Below are 21239 nucleotides of genomic sequence, written 5' to 3'. Positions count from 1 at the left end.
CAGAGCACTCGAGAGAATTAGGGACAGGTTTATCTAAATCCGCTAATTTGAAATTCACCAAATACTCTCCAGTTTTGATTTTAACCGTAAAGTTTGGGAAGAAAACCGGTTCGATTTCGAGAATCTCACCGTAAGGCTCGAACAAAGGCTTCAAAAGATCGCGAAGCCGAGAAGCGTCCTCGAATGGAGGAACGTTGGAAACCCGCAAAACCTGATAGTTTTTCAACTCTTCAGCTGTAGGAAGGTAGCGAGCTGTGAGGGCAGACAATGTGGAGAGAACTTTTAGAGGAGTCGCAATGATGGTGCTGAGCTCAGTTTCCGAGTCAAGTGCGATCTCAAAGGCGAAATGGCGGCCTCCGGCCGAGAGAGAGTACATTCCGGGAGAGCCACCGAACTCGCGCTGGAAAGCGGCTGCCAGGGCGGGTTGGCTGATAGGAGCGGGGACGTTCTCATACACCACCGTGTTTGGGTGGCGAGCTTTAAGACGTAGATCAAAACGCCCGCTAGCATTTTGACGGCCCGCCTCGTCATGGCGATGGTTTCCTCCCTCCGGTGGCGAAGTAGCTACCTGGGCGTATGAAGGCCTGCTTTGAATAGAAATCACAGTCTCAGTTTGGTTGTTAATAAAACCTGGTTATGTCATTAAATATTTAAAAAGAGTTTTAGTTTAATATGTGGTTCTGTAGTGTAGTTGGTTATCACAGCGGATTCTGATTAGGATTTTTCCGCTAACCCCGGTTCGAGTCCGGGCAGGACCTTTATTTTTATTAATTTTTTGTAATAATTGTTCCCGGTTGTGTATGCATATCTGCGTTTGAGAATACGCCAATCAGTATAACTGAAAAAATTAATATTCAGTCATATGGCCCTAAAAACGTGATCGTGATGGGGGCGTACGCTTAAAATTAAAAATATTTTTTTTTGCCATTACTATTTATTATAATACTAAAACTAATTATTTACTAAAAGCCTCAGTAATAGGTGTTGGAGTACATCCTCGGGGATGCTGGACAACTTCGTCTTAATGTTGTCAATAAACGGAGATTTTGTCGTTTTGATAAAATTCCGTTATTGAATATTAGTTTCCCTCCTCAGATTTTCAATGTATTCGTTGGTTTTAGTTTTATGTTACTTTCAATTTTTCTTGTCACTATTTAGTGACGCGTTTGAGACACTCAATTATTTTGGGAAAAAATTCCCCCCCTCTAGTTTTTGTAGTTTAGTCAGAACGTTTACTCGTCTGAGTCCGTTCAGCACGGTCACTTGAATAAGTAGACTAACTCGACAAGGAATTAGCTAATAATAATAGGAATTGTAATTAACTCAACATAATATATAACTAAATTACTTGGAATCGTGGTTACCATAATTCGCGTAGGTGTGCTTACTTAGAGACTTTTGCGCGCTCAGTGTGAAGTTGGAAAAGGAACTTGATTTTGTTAACTCTCCCATAAGGGTAGCAAACCAGCTGATGAAGAATGTTAATCGCGCGCACCGGTAGAAATTGGCAGTGCACCTAATTTATTTATTTAGCTTTCAGCTAAATTTCGTCTACATTTTGGATTATAACAAAAATTATCTTTGTTGCGTTCGTCAATCAATCCATATATTTTAACATTTAATATAATTATTTAAAGGTTAGGTCTTGTTACGAAATATGAAAAATTTTTTTTTTAAAAAAAAAAACGACATTTATTCACGTTATTTCGTCGTCATGACTTTCGAAAATTTGGTTAAATTTCAAACCATAATGGAAATGAAAGTCTAATAAAACTTTACGTTTTTACCTTTCTTTACGGTGATGGTTCAATTCTCAGCCTGAATAATATAGGAAGTCTGCAGAACATATGCCTTTTGAGCTAATTCTTCTAATTGGCCTAGCTCTCCACTATTCTCGCACATGCTTCTAAAAATAGAGTCCGGTTGTTGAAGAAGTTCGTGAGGCTTGGCGAACTCCTTAACTTCACCAGCATCCAAAACCAGAATCATGTCATAATCTATAATAGATCTTAATCGATGGGCAATTGTTATTATTGTCGTCTCTGCAAATTCCTCGCGAATGGTGGTCTGAATCTGAGCGTCGGTTGCGTAATCGATGGAAGCCGTGGCTTCATCAAGAAGAATTACTTTTGGTGATTTCAACAATGAGCGTGCCAAGCAAACAAGTTGCCTCTGACCTTGTGATAGATTGCCGCCTCCTTCAGTTACCGGACTGTCCAGATGGTAGAAAAGATTAATGCGCCGCTTGTGTCGTTCCGTGACACTCAAGTTAGAAACATCTTCAGAATATGGTATTGAATCAATCAAATTCACACGTAATAAAGATTTATAAACTTCTTCATCACTGTAATAATCAAATGGGTCTAAGTTAGAACGAACAGTGCCGGTAAATAGAGTAGGATCTTGTGGAATAATAGTAATTGAAGATCTTAGATCTTTCAATCCTATTTTGGAAATATCAATTCCATCAATAACAATTTTGCCTGTTTCCGCTTCAAGAAAACGGAAAAAGGCAGACGCGATTGTGGATTTCCCTGCACCAGTTCGTCCGACAATTCCTATTTTATTGTTAGGCTTAACCTCAAACGACACGTTCTTGATGACTGGTGGCAATCCTGGAGCATATCGAAGAGACAGGTCATCCACGGAAATGGACCCACAAGATGGCCATCCCGGTGGTGGTCGGTTATTCTCAATAATTTCTTCCGGCTCCTGATCAATATACAGGTACTCGTCTATTCTTTCAACCGAATTCATGTTCATCTCATTCGTAGCGTAAAGCCAAACAAACCATAACAAGCTGTCCGTGAACATAACGGCATAAGTCAATGAAAGACCAGCAAGACCACTATCAATTTTGCCAACAGATAGTGTGACAAAAATCGCCGTGGCAAATGAAACTAACGAACCAACGACATCGATTCTAAAACTCATCCACCGATTACATGCCCATACGGACCAAAACGGTCTATTATTGTTATCTATCCGTTCTTCGTTTTCTCTTAAAAATCTTTCTTCGTATCCGTATGCCCGAATCGTCGTAACCCCCGACAAGGTCTCTCCGAAATGCTGATAAATAGGCGATCGTGTCACAGCGTCCATTCTTTTCAACTCTCGCGAAGAAGTAAGGAAAAATGTCACAACCAGATAAAACAAACATGAAATAAATATTGCGGCAAGAAGAAAAGCTGGTATGATAAATGTAACAATGGCGACGATTATGGCAATCGATAGTAATGAATGGCCAAGCGACACAAACACGGGAGCAATTTCTTGATCAGTAATTTCCATATCTTTTGAAAATCTGTTCATGATTCTTCCGATCGGGTTTGCATCAAAAAATCTAAGTTTTGCGTGCATGATACGTGACAATAAATTTTCAAAAATCGACTTAGAAGCATTTAAAGCTCCGAAAAATACGACACCTTCTCGGATGAAAATAATTCCCAAGTAAAGCAACGTAAAAATAGCATAAACAGAAACGTAGTAAGCTGCAGAATGCCCGGATGATTGTTCCAAAATGACTTCTCTCTTCATTAATGCTTGTTCTTTAAAGTTCATCAACTGTGAAACTCCAGATGCAAAAACAAAATTGACATTATTATTCTTTAAGGAAACGTTAGTCTTCAAATATTCTAAAGACACATCTGCGGCCCTAAAAAAAATGTTTAACATGAATCGTTGAAAAAAATTCAAATCAAGTACTTACCATGTCCGAATCCACCAGGACTGTGCCACCATAACATATTGGAAAATGCAAAATGCAACGAGAACCGAAAGCCAAAACTTGAATCCACCAAGAGCTTTCAAATACAAAAAGTATACTTTCCAATGAACCGTGCCAGTTCGTTGACTCTCCTCAATAATTAACTTATACTTTTTTTTATTTGTCGTTGCAGTCGTGGTATCATTAAGTACTTCATTACTAAGTTCACTATCAGAATTATTGATTTGTGCGGCAGTTGCAATATCAACCTGTTTCTTAAGATTTGCTACAGAGGCATTTCGAGAAATATTACGCGATGTAGCTTTCGACGCTGACTGTCGGATAAGCTCGTCGTCACCAAGAAGACCAGAATTGACAATTTCTTCCGCACTACCTTGTTGAACAACAATACCCTTGTCCATATATATGACATGTGATGCGGCTGACAAGGTCAACGGAACATTATGAGAGACAAGAATACATGTGCGACCAAACATCATCGGCCCCGTGATACAATTTTCATAGATATGTAGCGCGGTATGAGAATCAACAGCGGAAAGACAATCATCCAAGAGAAGATAAAGAGCGGGAGAATACAACGCTCTGGCGAGCGATATTCTTTGCTTCTGTCCTCCTGAAAGTGCAATTCCTCTGTCTCCCACTTCAGTTTCGTCCCCACCTTCAAGAATTTGAAAATCACGCTTAAGTCCACATGCTTCAATCACTGCTTGATATCGGCCGGAGTCCAATTCATTACCAAATAAAATATTATTTTTCACGCTGTCATTCAGCAGCCATCTGTATTTACAATAAAAATTAGAATCGATGTATATAATAAGCAAAAAAATTGAAAACATACGGTTGTTGGGCGCAGTATGCAACTGACTCAGATAGTCCGGTGGCAGGATCAATATCGACTTCGTCACCAAACGCAGTCACGCCAGGAATAAATACGCCGCCACTGTGTAGTTTCATTTCACCAAGAAGGGCCATCAAAAGGGAAGTTTTTCCAGATCCGGTAGAACCAAAAATGACTGTCAAATGACCGGGCTTAAATTCAATGTTTAAATTTTCCAGCTTGAATTCGTGATTTGAAGTGCCAGTCCCCCAAGATAATGTTGCATTTTCGAACCCAATGTAAGGAGAGCTTGCACTTCGGCTATTGGAGGCTCTAAGTTGTGTATACTTCTCTGTCTCGGATTCAGATAAAAAGTCTTGGATTCTCTCGATAGACGTCTGTGATTGAAGAACATTAACAAAAATTTCAGCCAGTTGATCAAGTGGAATTCGCATCAGATTAAACAATGACAAAGCACTGAACGCGATCGGAGTAGTAAGAGTATTTCCAGCCACAAGGGTATAAAATGCAAACGTGACACAAGTAATAAGTATTGGCGCACCATACCAAATCACCGAGGTTAGTGCCCAAATAAAAAACCGTTTTCCAAGCTTTTTGAGTTCATCAGCTCTGGCTTCATTGACATCCTCGTAAAACCTGGATTCCCAGGCAAAAAACTTGATAATTTTAATGCTACTAAGAATTTCGTTCGTTTTTTGCACACGCTTATCAGTAGATTTCATAAGTTGCGATTGCGCGACTCCAAACATTTTCGATAAGTGGTAATGAAGCGGGAGTAATACAACCATAGTGACAGCTCCAGCAATAGCTGATGGTCCAAGTGTCCGGTACAATAAAATCAACGAGAACAAAATCATACATATGCCGCCAATGACGAAATGAATGTATGCACAAAGCTCCCCAACTTTGAAAGCGTCGACAGCCATGAGATTGATGATCCCACCAGAATCTACTTCTTCCTTGTGCTTTTCGTCGTCATTTTTTTGTGACTCTTTTGAAACGCCAACTGAAGCTTTTCTTCGAAGAGCCTTTGCATAAAGCTCACCAATAATGATAGCTCGAATGCGTATGCAAATTTCGCGGCCATTCCAAAGAGCTTGGCCATTGCCCATAGCATTCAAAATGGAGCTAGTTAACAATAGTAATATGTACAACCATGCAACATTTTGAGGAGTCTTTTCCGGTTCCTCAATGTACTCCAAGATAACCTTAACCACGATACTTGGAACAAATGCGAAAAAAGAATGAAAAACTGACCATGAAGCTCCAACAAGAACTTGACCTCGAAAATATTTCACTAGGCCACCAAAAAAATAAGCCGTCGATTTCCAGTTCCTGCGGTATTCTTTCAAAATCTTGCCAGATCTGTCTTTGTCTTGAAGATCCCATACATCGCTGATGGTAAGAGTTTTGTAGTAACCTTTCCAAACGATTGGATCGACAAATGCAAATGTAAGCCTGGAAAAAATACTTGCCAGCGGCGCCAGATTAGGATCATATCCATGATAAGATTCTATAAATATGGGTTTACTGAAAGTTGACATGCATAGTCCGAGAACAAAAAGACAAAATGTGAGACCAAAATCAACTTTAGCAATTAAATTCAAAATAACCGAAGAAGGGTGAATAATGGACGACCGATATGAAATAGCTGCAGAAAGCCATGCGAAGCTGTACATTGCGAAAACATGCATCCAAAGAAACAAAGGAATGAATTTCTGCGAAGAAATTGAAATTCGAAGATTTACAAGAAAAAGAGTATATGACTAGTAGGTTTAGATAAAAAAAATGGCAAAAAAAAAAAGAGGCCGAACATACCCAAAAAATAGTACCAATAAGAGCTCTTAACCCGTAATGTTCCCATTCTACTTTACTTGGGCGATACCACAACAGAGAGATTATGGCAAAAATATGAAGAACAATTTCGGCTACAATCAATAGCTCTTCAACCGCAATTCTAAGATTACTACCTCTAGGGTTTACCACTGTTAATTTGTAGTCGTCTTCCGTTAGCGTGCTGGAGCCTACACCGTGCTCTTCATGCCTAGATGGATCTGAAGTTGACAATCGATAAATCAAGTAATCATCTGAATCATCATGGAGACCTTCCAATAAAGCAGAGTCCGGACTATTCTGGCGGCGTAGAAAGGGACTTTGCTCATCCGACTGGGATAACGAGTCATACCCATTGACGGAGTCAACACTGGCCCACCATTTCTTGATTGTACCGGAAAACACAAAAGTGGCCGAAACAGTAATTGCAACAAGAGGAAATAAAATTTGCAAATATCTAAAACGCAATTAGCAAAACAAATAACCCAGCATATCACGATTGCGGCCGCGCGCATACCTTTGTCTAAAGCAAATGCTGAAGTCATCTACCTCCCATAGCGGAGAACGACAAGCCAGTACGTCCATGTGGACGATGAAACAGCCAAAACAATAAATACTGGACTAGAAGAACTGTCAGATGTGCATTATGGGTCTTATGTGAGGTCTATAACTAATTCCTGGAGGAACACTGGAAGAGTCAAACTCTGATCATTATCAGTCTTGATTAGTACACAACCGCGCCAGTTATCGGGATTGGTGGCTTGCAGCTCTTGATTACATGTAATCAAGCCAACCACTAAGATTGCGATAATTTAGGTGGCTACACAATATATATATACATATATCTAAACTTCCATAAGTGGTATGAAAACCATCAAATTTTGTCACCTGAACTAAATAAAATTGAAAAAAAAGCATGGCATATATGAAAGAGCTAACTGCTTGATGACTTGGGCACGCATAGCAGCAGATTGATATGGAGTCAGTCAATGCACATTCGTAGTAGATAAGGAATTTTAATTTTCGTCATAGCGGTAAAGCACAAGCCCATACATCTTCTATATATACAAGCTGAGTTTACGCACGGCCCTCTTATCAAGCACCAATGTACACTACTACTGTGAGCCAAATTTATGTTGTACTGTGTAATATATTCCATGATACGATTGAGTAACTAATTTATTTGATTACAAAGTATTTGACAAGCTCAGAGGTTTTTCTGATTGAGTTACTTACCAAGTCGAGTAAGCTGAGCAAACATAGTTAACACCCACGAGTGATGTATTCTCCTCGCCCATTTTTCTCTTTATAATGTTCATTTCATAAACTCTATCGCCCCTCTGGATAATAAGCTTTACAAGATAAAGAATTGTAGAGTGCAACCCGCTTGTACACTCGCACAGGTAATACCTTACGTAACATGTCCAGCCAGCGAAATCGCATGGCGGCCATGGCGGCTATTTTCTATAAAGAGAAGCAGCGTTGTACTTAGGCGGACGGACTTCGGCCCAATACGCAAAATATGTAATTTGTAAACTGATAACTATATCATCCCCCAATTGCTTCATCCTAATACTTTTCGTATGTATCGCCTAATCAAATTAGAAATACCGAAACGCCAGTCAAACCTAGGCAAATTGCGCCATGTTTATTCTATATACATTGTAATTTATGTACAATTTTTAATTCGCCAAAACAAGGGGTATCAACAACTCTTCCACATGTTACCTCAAAAGCTTCTCATCTGTTTTCTTTATTGTTCTCTCAAGTTTTGCTTGTTTTGCTTTTGCTTGACTAATTCTAATTTGATCGTCTCCACTGATACCTCGTTCAGCTTCTTCCACGCTGTCCTTGCCAAATATCACGTCCCAAACTCGGCCATCCCCCCAAAACCAGCCCTGACGATCAACCACCCACGGAATTTTGGATCCCTTCTCAAATAAAAATATCATGAATTGAGACTTGGATGCAGTGCCATAAAGGCCATCACCCGTCCATACCTTTGTCTTGCCTGAGTTCACGCCTCTGTCAATCTTCGACAAAGGTAAGGTAATCACAGGCGAAGCTGACCGGGGAACTAATGGATGCACGACAAATCTAACGTGAGGCTCAATCTTATTACGGCTTGGAATGTACCACATTTTTCGGATAAGTCTTGTCGGAAACATAATTAATGCGTATGCAAACACGGATGGAACTGCAAACACGGCTAGAGATACTAAATTGCGGAGTCCGAACCAAAATGCATTGTGAACTTTTGGAAGGTCATCCAAATTGTCTATCCATAATCTGTAACTTTCGCGCAATGCCCAATCCAGAAACAATAAGCCGTAAATTAAACATACAAAGGCTAACGAATAAGCCACTATGAAATACAGCCTGTGTGGTTCTGATTGGTACAACAGTACTTCTGGTTCTTTAGACCGCTCAAGCAGTGTCATTAATTGCGAAAAATTCAATGTTTTTGATACTCGCGGTGTTCTAATCGTATGAAGTTGTAAGGTTGGAAATGATTCACGAGAAAGCGGCCATTTGGGGACCACTCGATCTGACACGCTGTCATAACCTTCTTCTACAACTTCGTCTCGAGCAGGCGTCATTCTCATCTGTTCTGCTCGTACATTAATTGCTGGCAGTGCTGATGCCTGTCGTCTCGCAACATATTCCGTATCTGTCTTTGACGCTTTCGATGTCACTTGCTCAACTTCTCGTTTTGCTGACTCGGCATTAATCTTAAATTGTAGTTCAACCTTGTCATTTTTATTTTCATGCACAATTGCTTCTTTTTTTTCCTCACTTGGGTTACCATTTCGACTATTACTGCTGCTGTAACATTTTTGAAAAGCAAACCCAAGATTTCGTGATTGTGTATGTACCCTTGTCCAGCTTCTATTCAAGCTACAATATCCTCGCTTGTTTGTAACATTATGCATCGATTGGGCTGCTTGACCCGACTTTGGCATTCGTGCAAGCAAGGTAGCATCCCCCATAGTGCAAGCTCGACGCCATATAAACAGTGCAAGACTCATTTCCCAAACGTCAACATTCACCTTCACAGAATCTTTAGCTGTGTTAATCGGTATATAATAAAAATTCAAACACTCGTATCTTAAAAAAAAAACTAATTTGCAATGTGTGTAAAATATTTTATGAAATAAACATGCGTTGTACACACTTTATAGAAATGGCACGCTCGAAATTTGAAATTTACTGAAAACCTAAACGCATTTGACGTACAGGTTAAGGGTTGAATCTTTGTTTTCAGATTATTTTCACTTAGTAATTTTACATCCGATTACCGATAAAATTGAACTCATAATATACAGTCAATAAATCGGCAAACTTGAGAAATTTACTAGTTAAATTTGTGTCGATTATTTCAACTATTAAATTTCATATATATTACGGCAGTTTTTTGTAATCGAGTCGCAAGATCAGTTTAAGTTATAAGATCAGTTTTAACGGTTGCCATCATGAATAGAGAATCATTCGTTCCTCCTACCGCTCAGTTTTCATCATCCGCCGCCACCGGTCGTGCTGTTCAGCCTGTATCAGCCATTACTTATTTATGTGCCAACTGCGCTGCTCCAAACACATTAAATAGAAATGATCCGGTTCGATGTCGAGAATGCGGCCACCGGGTTTTATATAAGCAAAGAACACGACGTATGGTTCAGTTTGAAGCTCGATAGATGGTCATGATTGATTGGACTTTAAAATTATGGGTTAATGTTTGTATATTATTTGGTTTTTGTGTTTTTTGTAAAAGTTATTTAGTCAATAGCCGTATTTTCATAGCAGATTTACATATAACTTTGTGAAACACGTAGATAGTGCAACCCAAAGCCAAAAAGTAGTATGAGAATCTACATAGCTTTCCAAAAACAAAAAATTAATTAAAATAAAAGTAAAGTAATAATTGGTCTTTTCTATTTAGTTTTTTAAATTTAATTTTACTATTAAAAAAATTACAACTCCTCGTAAAAGTTGAAATGGTTTAAAAATGACCCGCAATTTATAACGACTTCAACTTGGGAATAGAAACTAAATCTGAAAAAATTTGGTCGTTACGACTAAGAATAGGTTTCCATAAGGCAGAAGATGATGCGATAGGTGAAACTGGAACGTCAACTGCTAACTTTTCCTCCTTAGCTGGTTCCTTTTCTGAAATTGCAGCAACAAAATCTGCAGGGCGAATACGTGTAGGAATAAAAGCTATTGGTCATTAGCAAATAATGCAAATCATCCCCCCCCCAAAAAAAAACTTACGCTTTGAAGTTTTGAAAGTAAGCAGATCATTGAAATTGATCTTCACTCTTGGCTTTTCAACCACCGGTGAAACTGGCGCAGCTTCCTTGGCTGGCTTCTCTGGCTTGGGTTCTGACTTGGCAACCTTAATATTTGAAAGGTCAAGATGTTCACGACTTTTAATCAATTTGTTCAAACTTGTGATCAAGTCTGAATCCACTTTTCCAACATAAGCTAGCACGTCACCCTTTGTAATTCTCCCTTTAGGACCGGATGCAGGAATCTTTTCAATCGCTTCATTTACTGACAAATGATTAGCTTCCAAAAGTCCAAGTACTGAAGGGAAAAGCACTTGGTTCGGGTCAGCTTTGTTGCCAGCATTGCTTGGCACTGAAGATTTGCGTAGTGTCGAACTTGCAGGGGCAGGCGCAGAATCGATGTGCTCTTTCACCGACGACGTGGACACTGAAGCAGCAGGTACGGGCACTTTTTTCTCCGAGGCAGATCCTGCTGCCGGAGACTCAATTCCAGACACCGGTTCTGGCAATGTGAGAGATGAAATTTCGTCATCGGGCCCAGCAATAACGCCGATACTAGTGCCAACTGTAATTCCTTTCTCGCCTTCTTGCTTGTAGATTTTAACTAAAATGCCATCATCTTGTGCCTCCACATCCATTTGAGCCTTGTCCGTTTCGATTTCAAGAATAATGTCTCCAGCGTTGAATGATTCGCCTGAACATGGACGGAGAAAAAACAGAATCATTAGTAAAGCACCCACATTTGAGAGACCATGCATTTGCACACATACCTTCCTTGATCTTCCAACCCGAAATTCCTCCTTCGGTCATGGTCGGTGAAAGTGCAGGCATTGCAAAATTGGATGCCGCATGGAAAACCGATCCAGTTTTGAACGCTGTAACAAGTTAGCATTAAACCTCTCGCAACCTGGTTAATCGCACACGTACTTCTGCAACCATGCCTAGTCACAATAAATCGACCCAAGGATCGAGTCGAAGCAATCATTGTTATTCAAAGAGCTTTTTGTGTTTAAATTTGTCGCTCAATATGAGAAGCGTTGACGATAGCAATTGCAGAAGCGGTGTCGCTGAAGTTCATGGAATTCCATCCCGCGGCGCGTCCTCAATCCCGATAAAATTCACACTACACAATATACTCGTGTCTACGAAACCATCACTTAATATATTCGACTACTTAAATTCAATCTACAAAACAAATCCACTTTGTATTGTCCCTATTTCAAGTGATTACGGATACTATAGAAATCTTGCAGGATTTATTGAGTCATATTGCATTGTTAATATGTGGGCCCGTACTGTAATGCTATTCCAGATACGAGGGATAGGAACTGCGTAAGAAGTAATTATTAAATATGCAACTAAGCCAGTAAGTAGACAGCATGAGAACTTGGAAGAGAAAGACTACTTAGACTAGCAACAGGCAACAGGAAAAGGCATATCTATATTTCAGTAGTACAATCAACGACTCTCGTATAACCTAAATGCCACGTTCAGTTTGTTCTCATTTGATCGACTAGCTAACTTCCAATCCATCCCTCGCAGGCAAGACATGAATCGCACCCTGAATTTTGGATTTTTCTATTATGGTAATATTTGCATATTGTTATTTGTTATTTATAATTTTTTATCTTTCGAATACAATGAGATCTATTATAGTTTTTACGAAACGTCAGTTCATTTTAAAAAAAAAATTCAACTTTGCGCCTTCTCTGCAATATTGCTTACTCTTCCCAAAAAAGCTCTTTATAATCTCTATCAAGCTCAATTTCGCTCTTGTTTTTATCTATTATCCAAATAGGTACAAAGCCAACACTAAGTTACTACTTTGCGAAACTGAACATCATCTTAATTAATGTTCTCTTAATTCCGGCCGTTTCACTGTTCCGATTAGAAACGATAGATAAAGACATCTTCCGTAACTGCGTAGCAAACAGTATATACAAAAAAAAAATATAAACGCAAACGCAATCCTATGTGTGCTGAACGGTTATTGACTTTTCCTAAACATGTGTCACAAAGTCTTTATCTCAGAAAAGATAACGTCTAATAAACATCTCCCGTCATCGGTCCTAGAAGCAGCTTTCAACCTGACTGACTGACTGACTGACTGACTGTGAAGTCGCTTTTGTATTCTGGAGTTAATTTTTTTTTCTTCCACAGAGTTCTGATGTAATTGCGATTAGCAATCAAAACATCACAGATTGGTTATGTAATATGCAACCACACTTCAATTTAATGCTTTTTGTTAAAAAAAAAAACTGAATGCGTATCATTTTCAACATATAGGCACAATAAGAGAATATGGAGAAGCAATCTTCATGTTTGCCCACAGTACTACAACGATTAAGTAAAGAATCTTAGCGGTTAAACCGAATTTGAACTATTTTCACCTGATTCAGATGGGAAGGACGTTGTTGAAGTTGCCGACGAATTTAAAACTGAACCCGACATTTTTTTTATAAATGAGTTTGGCATCTGAGGAGTCACCGATACCTGAAACGGTGAGCGTTGACGTGTATACTGGCCAGGATTGGCAACGCCTAATTGTGACGAAAATAAATTCGATTGATTAGAATATTGTTGCTGTTGTTGCTGTCCTAGTTGTCCTTCTATTCTGCCGTTGCTATCCGCAAAATTATCAGATGACATATAACCACTTAAATCGTTAGTCTCGTGCTGCTGTAATTGTTGCACCATATGTTGCCGCTTATTATGTTTTGCATGAAAGCGTCTTTTGGCTACTTTTCGTCTTATCCTTCGCCATTGAGCCATAATCCAGTCCTTGGATATCATTACGCCTACTACCACGGTGACTGGAATAGCTATGGCCCAGAAATACATCGTAGTATTGTTCAGGGCTTTAAATTTTGTAAAATTCATGCCAAAATATCCGGTAAGAAAAGTGAGTGGCAGAAATACGATTGTCACCAAGGTCAGCTGTCGCATGGCCTCGTTCTCTTGAACTGACATTGTGTTGAATATCTAATAGCTGTCAGAAATTTTTCCAAAAAAAAAAAATCAAAAATCAAAAAAAAAAAAACCAAAATACCAAATTCATCATGTTTTCTGTTGTATGCCGCATGAGATCGACATTGTCTGTATATGCAATCACATGGTCAGCCACATCAGCCAAGTAAAGCTTTGCAAATTCTGAAATTTGACCTCCCGCCAATATTTTCTCTGTTGGTCCAATAACTTTACTCAGGTTAGCATGATCTCGAAGCGTGGTAACAAGCGTGTTAATCGGCATGAGAGTAGTTTTCAAAGTAGCAAGTTCTTCTGATAGAATATGCAGCTCTTTTGTATGTGACATTGATGGTGAAAAGAGCACATCATTTTGCAGCTCCGCGATATATTTTTGGTATTCGGTAATAATCTTTAGTGCAGTATCCACTATCCCATCCAGTAACGCTTGCAGAAGCAAAGAAGGTTCTGGATACTCTCGAAGCAACGTACTAGCCGAAGCGATTCGGGCTAAAATAGGTTCTTCGACCTCATCCGCAGAGTTCTCAAAAAATGAAATTATTGTATGATCTTCGACAAGAAAGATTGATACCTGTTCAATTGCCACCACTTCATGATATTTTTCCAAGCTTCTTGGCGTCTCTATCAAACACAACTTGTTAAAATGCAAAAAAAAAAAAAAAAAAAATTGCGTTAATCTATTAAAAAAAATGTACCATTATATTCTGAAGCAGCAGATGGGTTATTCCATTCTTGCATTGACATCATCTTTTGTTCTGCCATGATTTTAATTAAATTTAAATTCATCGCTCGAAGACTTGGTTTCTTTTTCTTTCCAAGGAGCTTTGAGAGAATTCCATAGGGTTCCATGGCATGAAAATATTCATCAATCACAGCCGTATTAATTAGCTTTAGCAATGGAAGGGTACAAAATGTTTCTATAAAACTGTTGTTAAATACAACAGGCCAGTCACGGTATAAATATAAATTACGCACGATTTCTATAATGATCGGCCTTTGCCCTTTTGGGGTAGTCAACCATGTCCTCAATTGCAAGAGGGTGAAGATTGTAAAATTCCGATATTGAGCGAACTACCTGCCATGATAATCCATTAACGTTACTGCAATTCGTTAACCAATGTTTCCTTAAATGAGCATATAAATTTCTTACATCCATCTCACAGATGCCCATTCTTGTTTCTATATATGGGTTAGACTGAATCAAAAAAAAAAAAAACTGGCATGCGGCAAACCTCGTTCAAAAACATGTCAATTGAATCCTTGTCAATCTTACTAACAACCCTGTATCGATCTGAATTGTAATCAATGATGGTGACAGATGAGTTCTCACCAAGTTCTACCTCGGTATGCCGTACATCAATTCCCGGCTCCCAACCTACCTCACCACGTTCGGAGTTATTTGGGATTCGATAATTTCGTTTATTCCCCCAGTCTCTCCACTCTCTTTTTATCAATTGATTAATATTTCCTGTGTTCAAGTTAGCCAAGAAATAAATAAGTAAAAAAAAGAATGAAGAAGAAAAAATATACATAGATACTTGTGCATATGATTTTCCTCTCTGGAATAGCTTACTTCCAATCCTGACGCGGTTGTGAGCTTTTGCAGCGGATAAAGCGGGATCAACAGGTACTTGGCCCTGATCAGCACTCTTTGGTCGTTTAGCATTATCAATCGGTAAAATCTTCTCCTGGGTATGAGGTTGTAATCGAATATGTGAGTCATTACCGGTTGTTATTTCGCTTATCAATGTCGATGAAGTTGTATGAAGTTGTGGACGACTGGGCAGGCGAGAAAATGATTCATTGTGCGTTGTTGATTGCGGCGTAAGATCCACAGCAGGTGATGCATTATGCGAAGATCTCATCAGCATCAGCTGTACCTGCGACGTTGGTGGTGGTAATTCTGGGTGTGAGGCAGAATCAAACACGATCGGAACCGGCCGGTTGTCATTGTTCAAAGGAAGCCCAGCATGTGTTTTGTCGATTGTCTGATTCACGGACCGCAGCGAGCTTTGTGATGGTGATAATGACATGAAAACTGTTGGACGTAAACGATTATAAGCAATTACCGGTGATTCGTTTAATAGTTTTCCATGACACTGATACAAATCGAAAAAGTGGTGGTTGTGGGTTAACTACGCGGAAACTGCCCTTAATAATAAGAAACTCATCTCCAACTACATCTTTATAAAGAAATCATAAAAATCATACAGTTTAATAGCGCGATGGACAATTGTTAATAAATAACAAACATTACGTCAAAATAATTATACTGCAAGTTAACCCGACTAGGTTTATTTTGCACTGACAACCAAGACCTGATTCCTCAGGTCGGTTAATTACCCAAAATATTTATCATTTGTCAAAGATTCGAAGGCTTTACAAGCCAGTGTTGTACTTTTATTATTCATATTTCACCATTATACAGGGATTCTTAAAATATTCTAAGACAAATAGACTTCCCATAACACATATTTCAACTTTTATCCACTAGAGCGAGCAAAAAAAAAAAAAAAATTCGCCCACGTTTAGATCTAAGCTGTTTGTGACCACCAAAATAAATTGTTCCATGGATAATGAAACGCATTTATAATAAATCTCCCATTCCTTGGCCAATGCCACCTTCCTTGGCCGCAAGTTCAAAATAACCGTAGATAGTGGTAACTGCAAGAAGAATCGCAGTTCCGCTTCCCAACGTGCCCAATAAATCTGACGTGACCGAAAGCGCGCCAATACAAGCACCACCAAAAGCGGCAGCAGTTGGAATAATCTTCTTCAACTCCTTGTACATTGAGCTTTCCCTGTGACCGGCAACAACAAGACCTTGATCCTTAAGCTGCTTGGCAACGTCACGAGGACTCGATCCTGAAATCTCAATCCAGGTCTTGGAAAAGATGGCACAGGCAGAGAGAATAAACGTGATATAAATGATCGTCTTAACGGGGTCAACCAAAGCTTCTGTAATATTGAGCGGTGGCTGCATGTAGTATGCAATTCCAGAAACAGCTTTCAACTGAGCAGACCCTGGCGAAGCTTCCCAAATGCCAAGAAGCTTGACAATGAAACTTTCAGGGAACCTGTTGAACAAAATTTGAGAAATGATAAACACGTTAGAAGTAAGAGCAGATTGAAGCATGATTGGGAGATTGCTGGTGTAGAAAAGTCTCACAGGGTAAGCTCCATACGGTCCCCTAGCTCTAGTAGACTTGACGGGAATCTCAACCCTGAATCCTTGCAAGTAAATTACGGCAAAAAAAACCACAACGGTTGACAAAAGTTGCATCATGTTAGGCAAGTTCTGTCTGTAGAAGGCTTCCTTCAAGGCACGACGCTTGTCCTTTCTGGTGAAGAGAAGATGCACGAGACTGACGACAGCACCTTCGAATTCGGTTCTAAAGGCATGTTAACAAGAAAGTTCAAAAATGTTGCACTAAAATACATGTAGATTCTTACCCTCTTCCAGTGTTCACTGTAGTTGGAGAGAAAGCTTTCCAAATGACCTGCTCACAAATGTTGGTAGCAATGAAAAGTGAAATTCCGGAACCTAAGCCATATCCTTTCTGAAGTAATTCATCAAGAAGAATAACAATAACACCGGCAAGAACAAGTTGCACAATAAGAAGCAAGCAAACACCGGCTCCGAGTTCCTTAGGTGGTCCGTACATGCCAGTGAGCACATAAACGGTGGCCTGGCCGAGAGAAAGAATAATTGCAAGAACTATATCAACAGATTAATGGTTTGGCAGGCAAGAAAAAAATTAATACAAAATAAAACCAATTCTTACGTTTCTGAGCAGTCTGATAGAGTTCGCGGTCGCTCTTAAGGTCGAGATTGACGTCGATGATATGGGTGCCTCCCAGAAGCTGTAGAGGGTTAGATTCAACAAAAAAATAAAAATAAAAATAAAATAAAAACAATTGTTCATTTCACTAACTTGAAAAACCATGCCGGATGAAATAATCGGAGAAATACCGAGCTCCATAAGAGTTCCGCGATTACTGGCCAACATCATTCGAAGCCAGAAACTGATGGACGTTAACAAAAAAAAGAAAACAGAGCCAACCGAATAAATGAACTTACAGTGGATCAGAGCTGTCCGAAGACACAATACCGTAGAGTCTGAGCACAAAATTAGAAATTGATAGCCATTCATGATGAGAAATCGAACACTTACGGAATCTCGCTCATAACAAGAAAAATGAGCAGAGTAACTCCAGTCCACATGATACGTTGGTCAAAAGGAACCTGCTATCGAATTAGCCAACTGCAAACAAAAACCAAAGCAATTCCGTCAATTGACTCTTTAAAAACAAAATTAAAATCCGAACCTTTCTTTCAGGAGCCGCAACCTCTGGAAGGATGGGCAAGAATGGCTTGACCAAGTCCAGAAATCGGACTGTGAAGAGAGTTAGAAACCAAATCCATCCCCGCCCCGAACAAAAAAAATCAAAAAGAGAGCAATTGCATACGACCACTCATGATATAAAACTAATACCAGCACGAACAGGGAGTCCAAGTAAGGAAGTGAAGTGGTGGATTCGAATAGCGGAGGAGAAGAGAAAGGAAATGAATGCACCGAAGCAAAAAGCCCAAATCCTTTTTTTGGTCGAAGAAAAATAGGGGGTTTGTGACTGTAAATAGCCTGTGCAGCTTTTAATTCGCTATTCATAGTCAGTGGTACCCACTTTTGACTGCTCAGCGCGCCGTACATTTTTTCTTCAAAAGGCCACCTCGACAACTTCGGCGCGCTCAATATAAATAAATATTAAAAACGAATAAGATTGAGCGCCCTAAAGGACAAAAAACTAATCATATTTTGTTTTATTTTATTAAATACTTCCATTTGATACACCTTGTGCTAGTCCAGTGTACGCTATGCGTTTTGCTCAAGTCATGCACAGCGTCGAAAACTAAGCCGGACCCTGCTTCGACTCTCGAAATGAAAGCCGCCGTGGCATGAAGAACATGCATGCCTGGTAAGGCTACCGAATGGCATGTCATTGCAGATTGACCATGAACTTCTCGTCAAAGATGCGATATCCAGAATGAATTACATTACTGTTCGGCATCATTGTCTTCGACTTGATGGGCAACTTTAACAGATAACTAGTGCATAGCCTGGCGCTGAATGTTAGAGGCTGTACCACTAATGGAAAGACATGCATGACAAACATTTTATTCGTACTAGCAGCGATATCTATATTGCAGAAGAAGCAAGAAGCTGTTTCCTATCTTTATTTTCTTAGTCAGATTTTACCGTGTATAGTGGTCTGGGAGATGCTCAGGCAATTCGAACGTCATGCAAGTCCCAATCATATGCCCTGCCCCATGTTTTGCTTGCCTAAGTTTATCCGGGTTTTTAACTCGAGTGAGAATTGTATTGCGTGTTCGACGAAACATCTCTTGGAAAGATTTATGAGGAGTAGGCTGCCATCCCGATAGTGGCTTGTCGTCGTAATCACCTAGGGGTTCCTGAGATCCATCCTCTTCTGGAATCAGTACTCTATAATTTCAGTTACAACCTGAGCTCGTCGCATGATGCAAGGTATTATCGGCTTTCCGCTTCAACGGCTAGCTCGTTCAAGGACAGTTCGACCAATTCTGAGTTCTTGGTCACAAAGAACTTCTCATGATATCGGATCATGTTAGTAGCGTACTCCTTCAGATTGGTCGTCCGAACTCGAGGCGCCTTAAAGTCAGCCGTTTCATTCATGGCAATTTTTCTTTCTCTTTCCCTGACCTTTGCTTTCTTAGAATTTTCTTACCTTCGTCTGTTTTCAATATTACACGCTGCAACTGTTTTTTTTTTTTTTTTTTTTTTTTTTTCTTCGTGAACAATTTTGTTTCGATAAGCAAGGGAAACAAAAGAAAACTCGTTCGAAACACCTTTAGATGTTGTGACCGCGTTCTTATGATTGAGCAACTAGTCTCTGTCTGCTATATTTTTTTGTTTTATAAATGTCCTGTCTTCAATTTCTTGGGTAACTTTTGAGTTGGGCCGTTCCAGCACGGGCAGTTTTTTTTAATTAGAAATCTGCATATCGACCTCAACGACCTTTTGTACATACGTACATACATTACAGCAATCATAACGACTCTTAAGTCAGAGACGAAAGAGTTGCCCATGATGCTTATATGGTACCAAAAATATAGCTGTCGAATTATATAGCATTGAAGGTGCAGTGGACCCTCGCTATAAGAAGCCGTGTAATATGTTTTTACATAGTAATAAGAAGATTTTTCGTTTTTAAGAAGATCTTGCTAATAAGGAGAATTATTACCCAGTCAAGTATATGTGCCAACTAAATCTATATAAATATAGCAGATATTTCCTGATGAAATTAGTTCTGCTTTTCATCGATTTTACACCATCCCCTCTAAGTTAAATAATCTTACTAACATATCAAGGCATTCTCTACTCGGATTGCACTTCCAAGAAATTTCGATTTTGGGTTTTTAATCTATTTGTTCAAGAATATATTACTCCTATTAAAATTATAATATTACATGTTTGGTAATGTAATATTTTATGATAAATTGAGTAATAAAAATAATTAAAAGTATTTAACCAGATCAATGATGGTCGTTCTGATCTAGTTATGGCGTAATTTTTACGTAACTTGTTTCCTTCTCTATTTAGTGTTGGTAATTGTACATGTATTCCATTATCCCTCTCCAGATAGCCTTTACGTGGTGAAAACCCTGACATTTGAATCCAGGCCTCTAAAGAGATGGGAAATGACCACTATAAGAAGTTAGGAAAGTCTCCCCTAAAATCATGCTGACGCTAAGGTGAGGGATGATAAGAAAGGGTCCTAGCATTTGAGATGCATCTGTCTCAAGTAGCTAGTTATTTAACTGATGTTAAGTGTGGAGAGGGAGTAAGCAAGTTAGTCTTCTGAACCGATGACATGAAGAAAAATTTGGAAGATATCAAAAAGGCTCTCACTTCAGTACCATCACGGTACCATCATGATCCGGCCCGGGTGAGCTTTCTTGAGATAGATGCATCTCTTATGCGATAGGTGCAGTATTATCACAAATCCATAAGGTAAAGGGTAAAAATCTGTTGGTACCTATTGCATTTGAATCCAAAAAATTGGATGAGGTACAGAAAAGATACAGTGCACAAAAACGAGAACTGTTGGCAGTTTATCATGCCCTTAATCACTGGGGGTCTATAATTGAAGGAACCACGATCTTGTCCAACCGATCATGAAAGTTTAAAATATTTGAGAAGCCCAACAAGAGAACCTAATCGCCGAGTTAGTCAATTTATATCCAATATAGAAATTTTTAATCCCACAATTCTATATAGAAAAGGGACAACCAAAGTTATTCCGGACTTGTTGTCGAGAGTAGTGAATCCAGATGAACCGGCCGGAGTGGAAGAGCCGAGTAATCAGTTGACAGAGCTCCCTGAATTTAGTGTGAAGCAAGGTAAGAAGTGGTTGGAGGAGAATCATTGTGAGTTAGGGCACTTAGCCATGACTCCCTTATGTGCAGAGTGTTTAAAATTGAAGGATTGAAAGATATGGCGCAGAGTGTGCTGAATAATTGTTAGGTATG

The 21239-nt window shown here is 39.3% G+C and overlaps 8 protein-coding genes and 1 non-coding gene across 9 annotated transcripts; 3 read left to right on the top strand and 6 right to left on the bottom strand.

The window, feature by feature from the left end:
- On the bottom strand, window positions 1–622 carry V1514DRAFT_10322 (uncharacterized protein; the record flags this gene model as incomplete). The annotated part of the gene is made up of 1 exon (XM_066924365.1): window positions 1–622. A coding segment is annotated over one exon (622 nt), but the record flags the coding sequence as incomplete, so codon positions are not given.
- A 54-nt stretch (window positions 623–676) lies between these two features.
- Window positions 677–758, top strand: V1514DRAFT_t2. Its single transcript has one exon. It is a non-coding gene; the product is annotated as a tRNA-Gln (tRNA).
- Window positions 759–1806: 1048 nt separating this feature from the next.
- Window positions 1807–7161, bottom strand: V1514DRAFT_355483 (P-loop containing nucleoside triphosphate hydrolase protein; the record flags this gene model as incomplete). Its single annotated transcript, XM_066929634.1, has 5 exons — window positions 6916–7161; window positions 6384–6855; window positions 4566–6331; window positions 3710–4504; window positions 1807–3655 (listed from the first exon to the last, which is right to left on the bottom strand). The coding sequence occupies exons 1-5, from the start codon at window positions 6981–6983 to the stop codon at window positions 1807–1809; spliced, it is 4950 nt and encodes a 1649-aa protein (XP_066786301.1). The 5' UTR covers window positions 6984–7161.
- Window positions 7162–7952: 791 nt separating this feature from the next.
- Window positions 7953–9585, bottom strand: V1514DRAFT_323756 (uncharacterized protein). The gene has a single exon (XM_066926310.1). The coding sequence runs from the start codon at window positions 9425–9427 to the stop codon at window positions 8123–8125; it is 1305 nt and encodes a 434-aa protein (XP_066786300.1). The 5' UTR covers window positions 9428–9585; the 3' UTR covers window positions 7953–8122.
- Window positions 9586–9701: 116 nt separating this feature from the next.
- On the top strand, window positions 9702–10200 carry V1514DRAFT_323755 (DNA directed RNA polymerase). Its single transcript, XM_066926309.1, has one exon. The coding sequence runs from the start codon at window positions 9872–9874 to the stop codon at window positions 10088–10090; it is 219 nt and encodes a 72-aa protein (XP_066786299.1). The 5' UTR covers window positions 9702–9871; the 3' UTR covers window positions 10091–10200.
- A 423-nt stretch (window positions 10201–10623) lies between these two features.
- V1514DRAFT_274371 (uncharacterized protein) lies at window positions 10624–11515 on the bottom strand (the record flags this gene model as incomplete). The annotated part of the gene is made up of 2 exons (XM_066924853.1): window positions 10624–11378; window positions 11455–11515. The coding sequence occupies 2 exons, from the start codon at window positions 11513–11515 to the stop codon at window positions 10624–10626; spliced, it is 816 nt and encodes a 271-aa protein (XP_066786298.1).
- A 1250-nt stretch (window positions 11516–12765) lies between these two features.
- Window positions 12766–15117, bottom strand: V1514DRAFT_355479 (uncharacterized protein; the record flags this gene model as incomplete). Its single annotated transcript, XM_066929633.1, has 6 exons — window positions 12766–13666; window positions 13734–14290; window positions 14365–14586; window positions 14645–14769; window positions 14820–14848; window positions 14887–15117. Coding segments are annotated over 6 exons (1782 nt in total), but the record flags the coding sequence as incomplete, so codon positions are not given.
- A 740-nt stretch (window positions 15118–15857) lies between these two features.
- On the bottom strand, window positions 15858–18286 carry V1514DRAFT_349691 (SecY subunit domain-containing protein). Its single transcript, XM_066929383.1, has 8 exons — window positions 18140–18286; window positions 17999–18066; window positions 17845–17915; window positions 17751–17789; window positions 17605–17695; window positions 17455–17533; window positions 17123–17387; window positions 15858–17061 (listed from the first exon to the last, which is right to left on the bottom strand). Exons 1-8 carry the CDS (start codon window positions 18147–18149, stop codon window positions 16257–16259), a joined length of 1428 nt encoding a protein of 475 aa, XP_066786296.1. The 5' UTR covers window positions 18150–18286; the 3' UTR covers window positions 15858–16256.
- A 919-nt stretch (window positions 18287–19205) lies between these two features.
- On the top strand, window positions 19206–19900 carry V1514DRAFT_9878 (uncharacterized protein). The gene has a single exon (XM_066930197.1). It carries the CDS (start codon window positions 19300–19302, stop codon window positions 19660–19662), a length of 363 nt encoding a protein of 120 aa, XP_066786295.1. The 5' UTR covers window positions 19206–19299; the 3' UTR covers window positions 19663–19900.
- The last annotated feature ends 1339 nt before the right edge of the window (window positions 19901–21239 follow it).

Source organism: Lipomyces japonicus (genome assembly GCF_038497905.1).
Source record: "Lipomyces japonicus strain CBS 7319 unplaced genomic scaffold V1514scaffold_1, whole genome shotgun sequence".
NCBI lineage: Eukaryota > Fungi > Ascomycota > Lipomycetes > Lipomycetales > Lipomycetaceae > Lipomyces > Lipomyces japonicus.
Note: the sequence above shows the minus strand (reverse complement) of the source record. Positions and strands in the feature narration are given on the sequence as shown.

Excerpts from the sequence above, each read along its gene's own strand:
- V1514DRAFT_323756 (XM_066926310.1), bottom strand. The coding sequence starts at position 9,427 with ATGAGTCTTGCACTGTTTATATGGCGTCGAGCTTGCACTATGGGGGAT.
- V1514DRAFT_323755 (XM_066926309.1), top strand. The coding sequence starts at position 9,872 with ATGAATAGAGAATCATTCGTTCCTCCTACCGCTCAGTTTTCATCATCC.
- V1514DRAFT_349691 (XM_066929383.1), bottom strand. Across the intron at positions 17,916-17,998 it reads TTGCGGCTCCTGAAAGAAAG|GTTCCTTTTGACCAACGTAT; the intron begins GTTCGGATTTTA and ends ATTCGATAGCAG. Across the intron at positions 17,062-17,122 it reads ACAGTGAACACTGGAAGAGG|AACCGAATTCGAAGGTGCTG; the intron begins GTAAGAATCTAC and ends ACATGCCTTTAG.
- V1514DRAFT_9878 (XM_066930197.1), top strand. The coding sequence starts at position 19,300 with ATGATATCGGATCATGTTAGTAGCGTACTCCTTCAGATTGGTCGTCCG.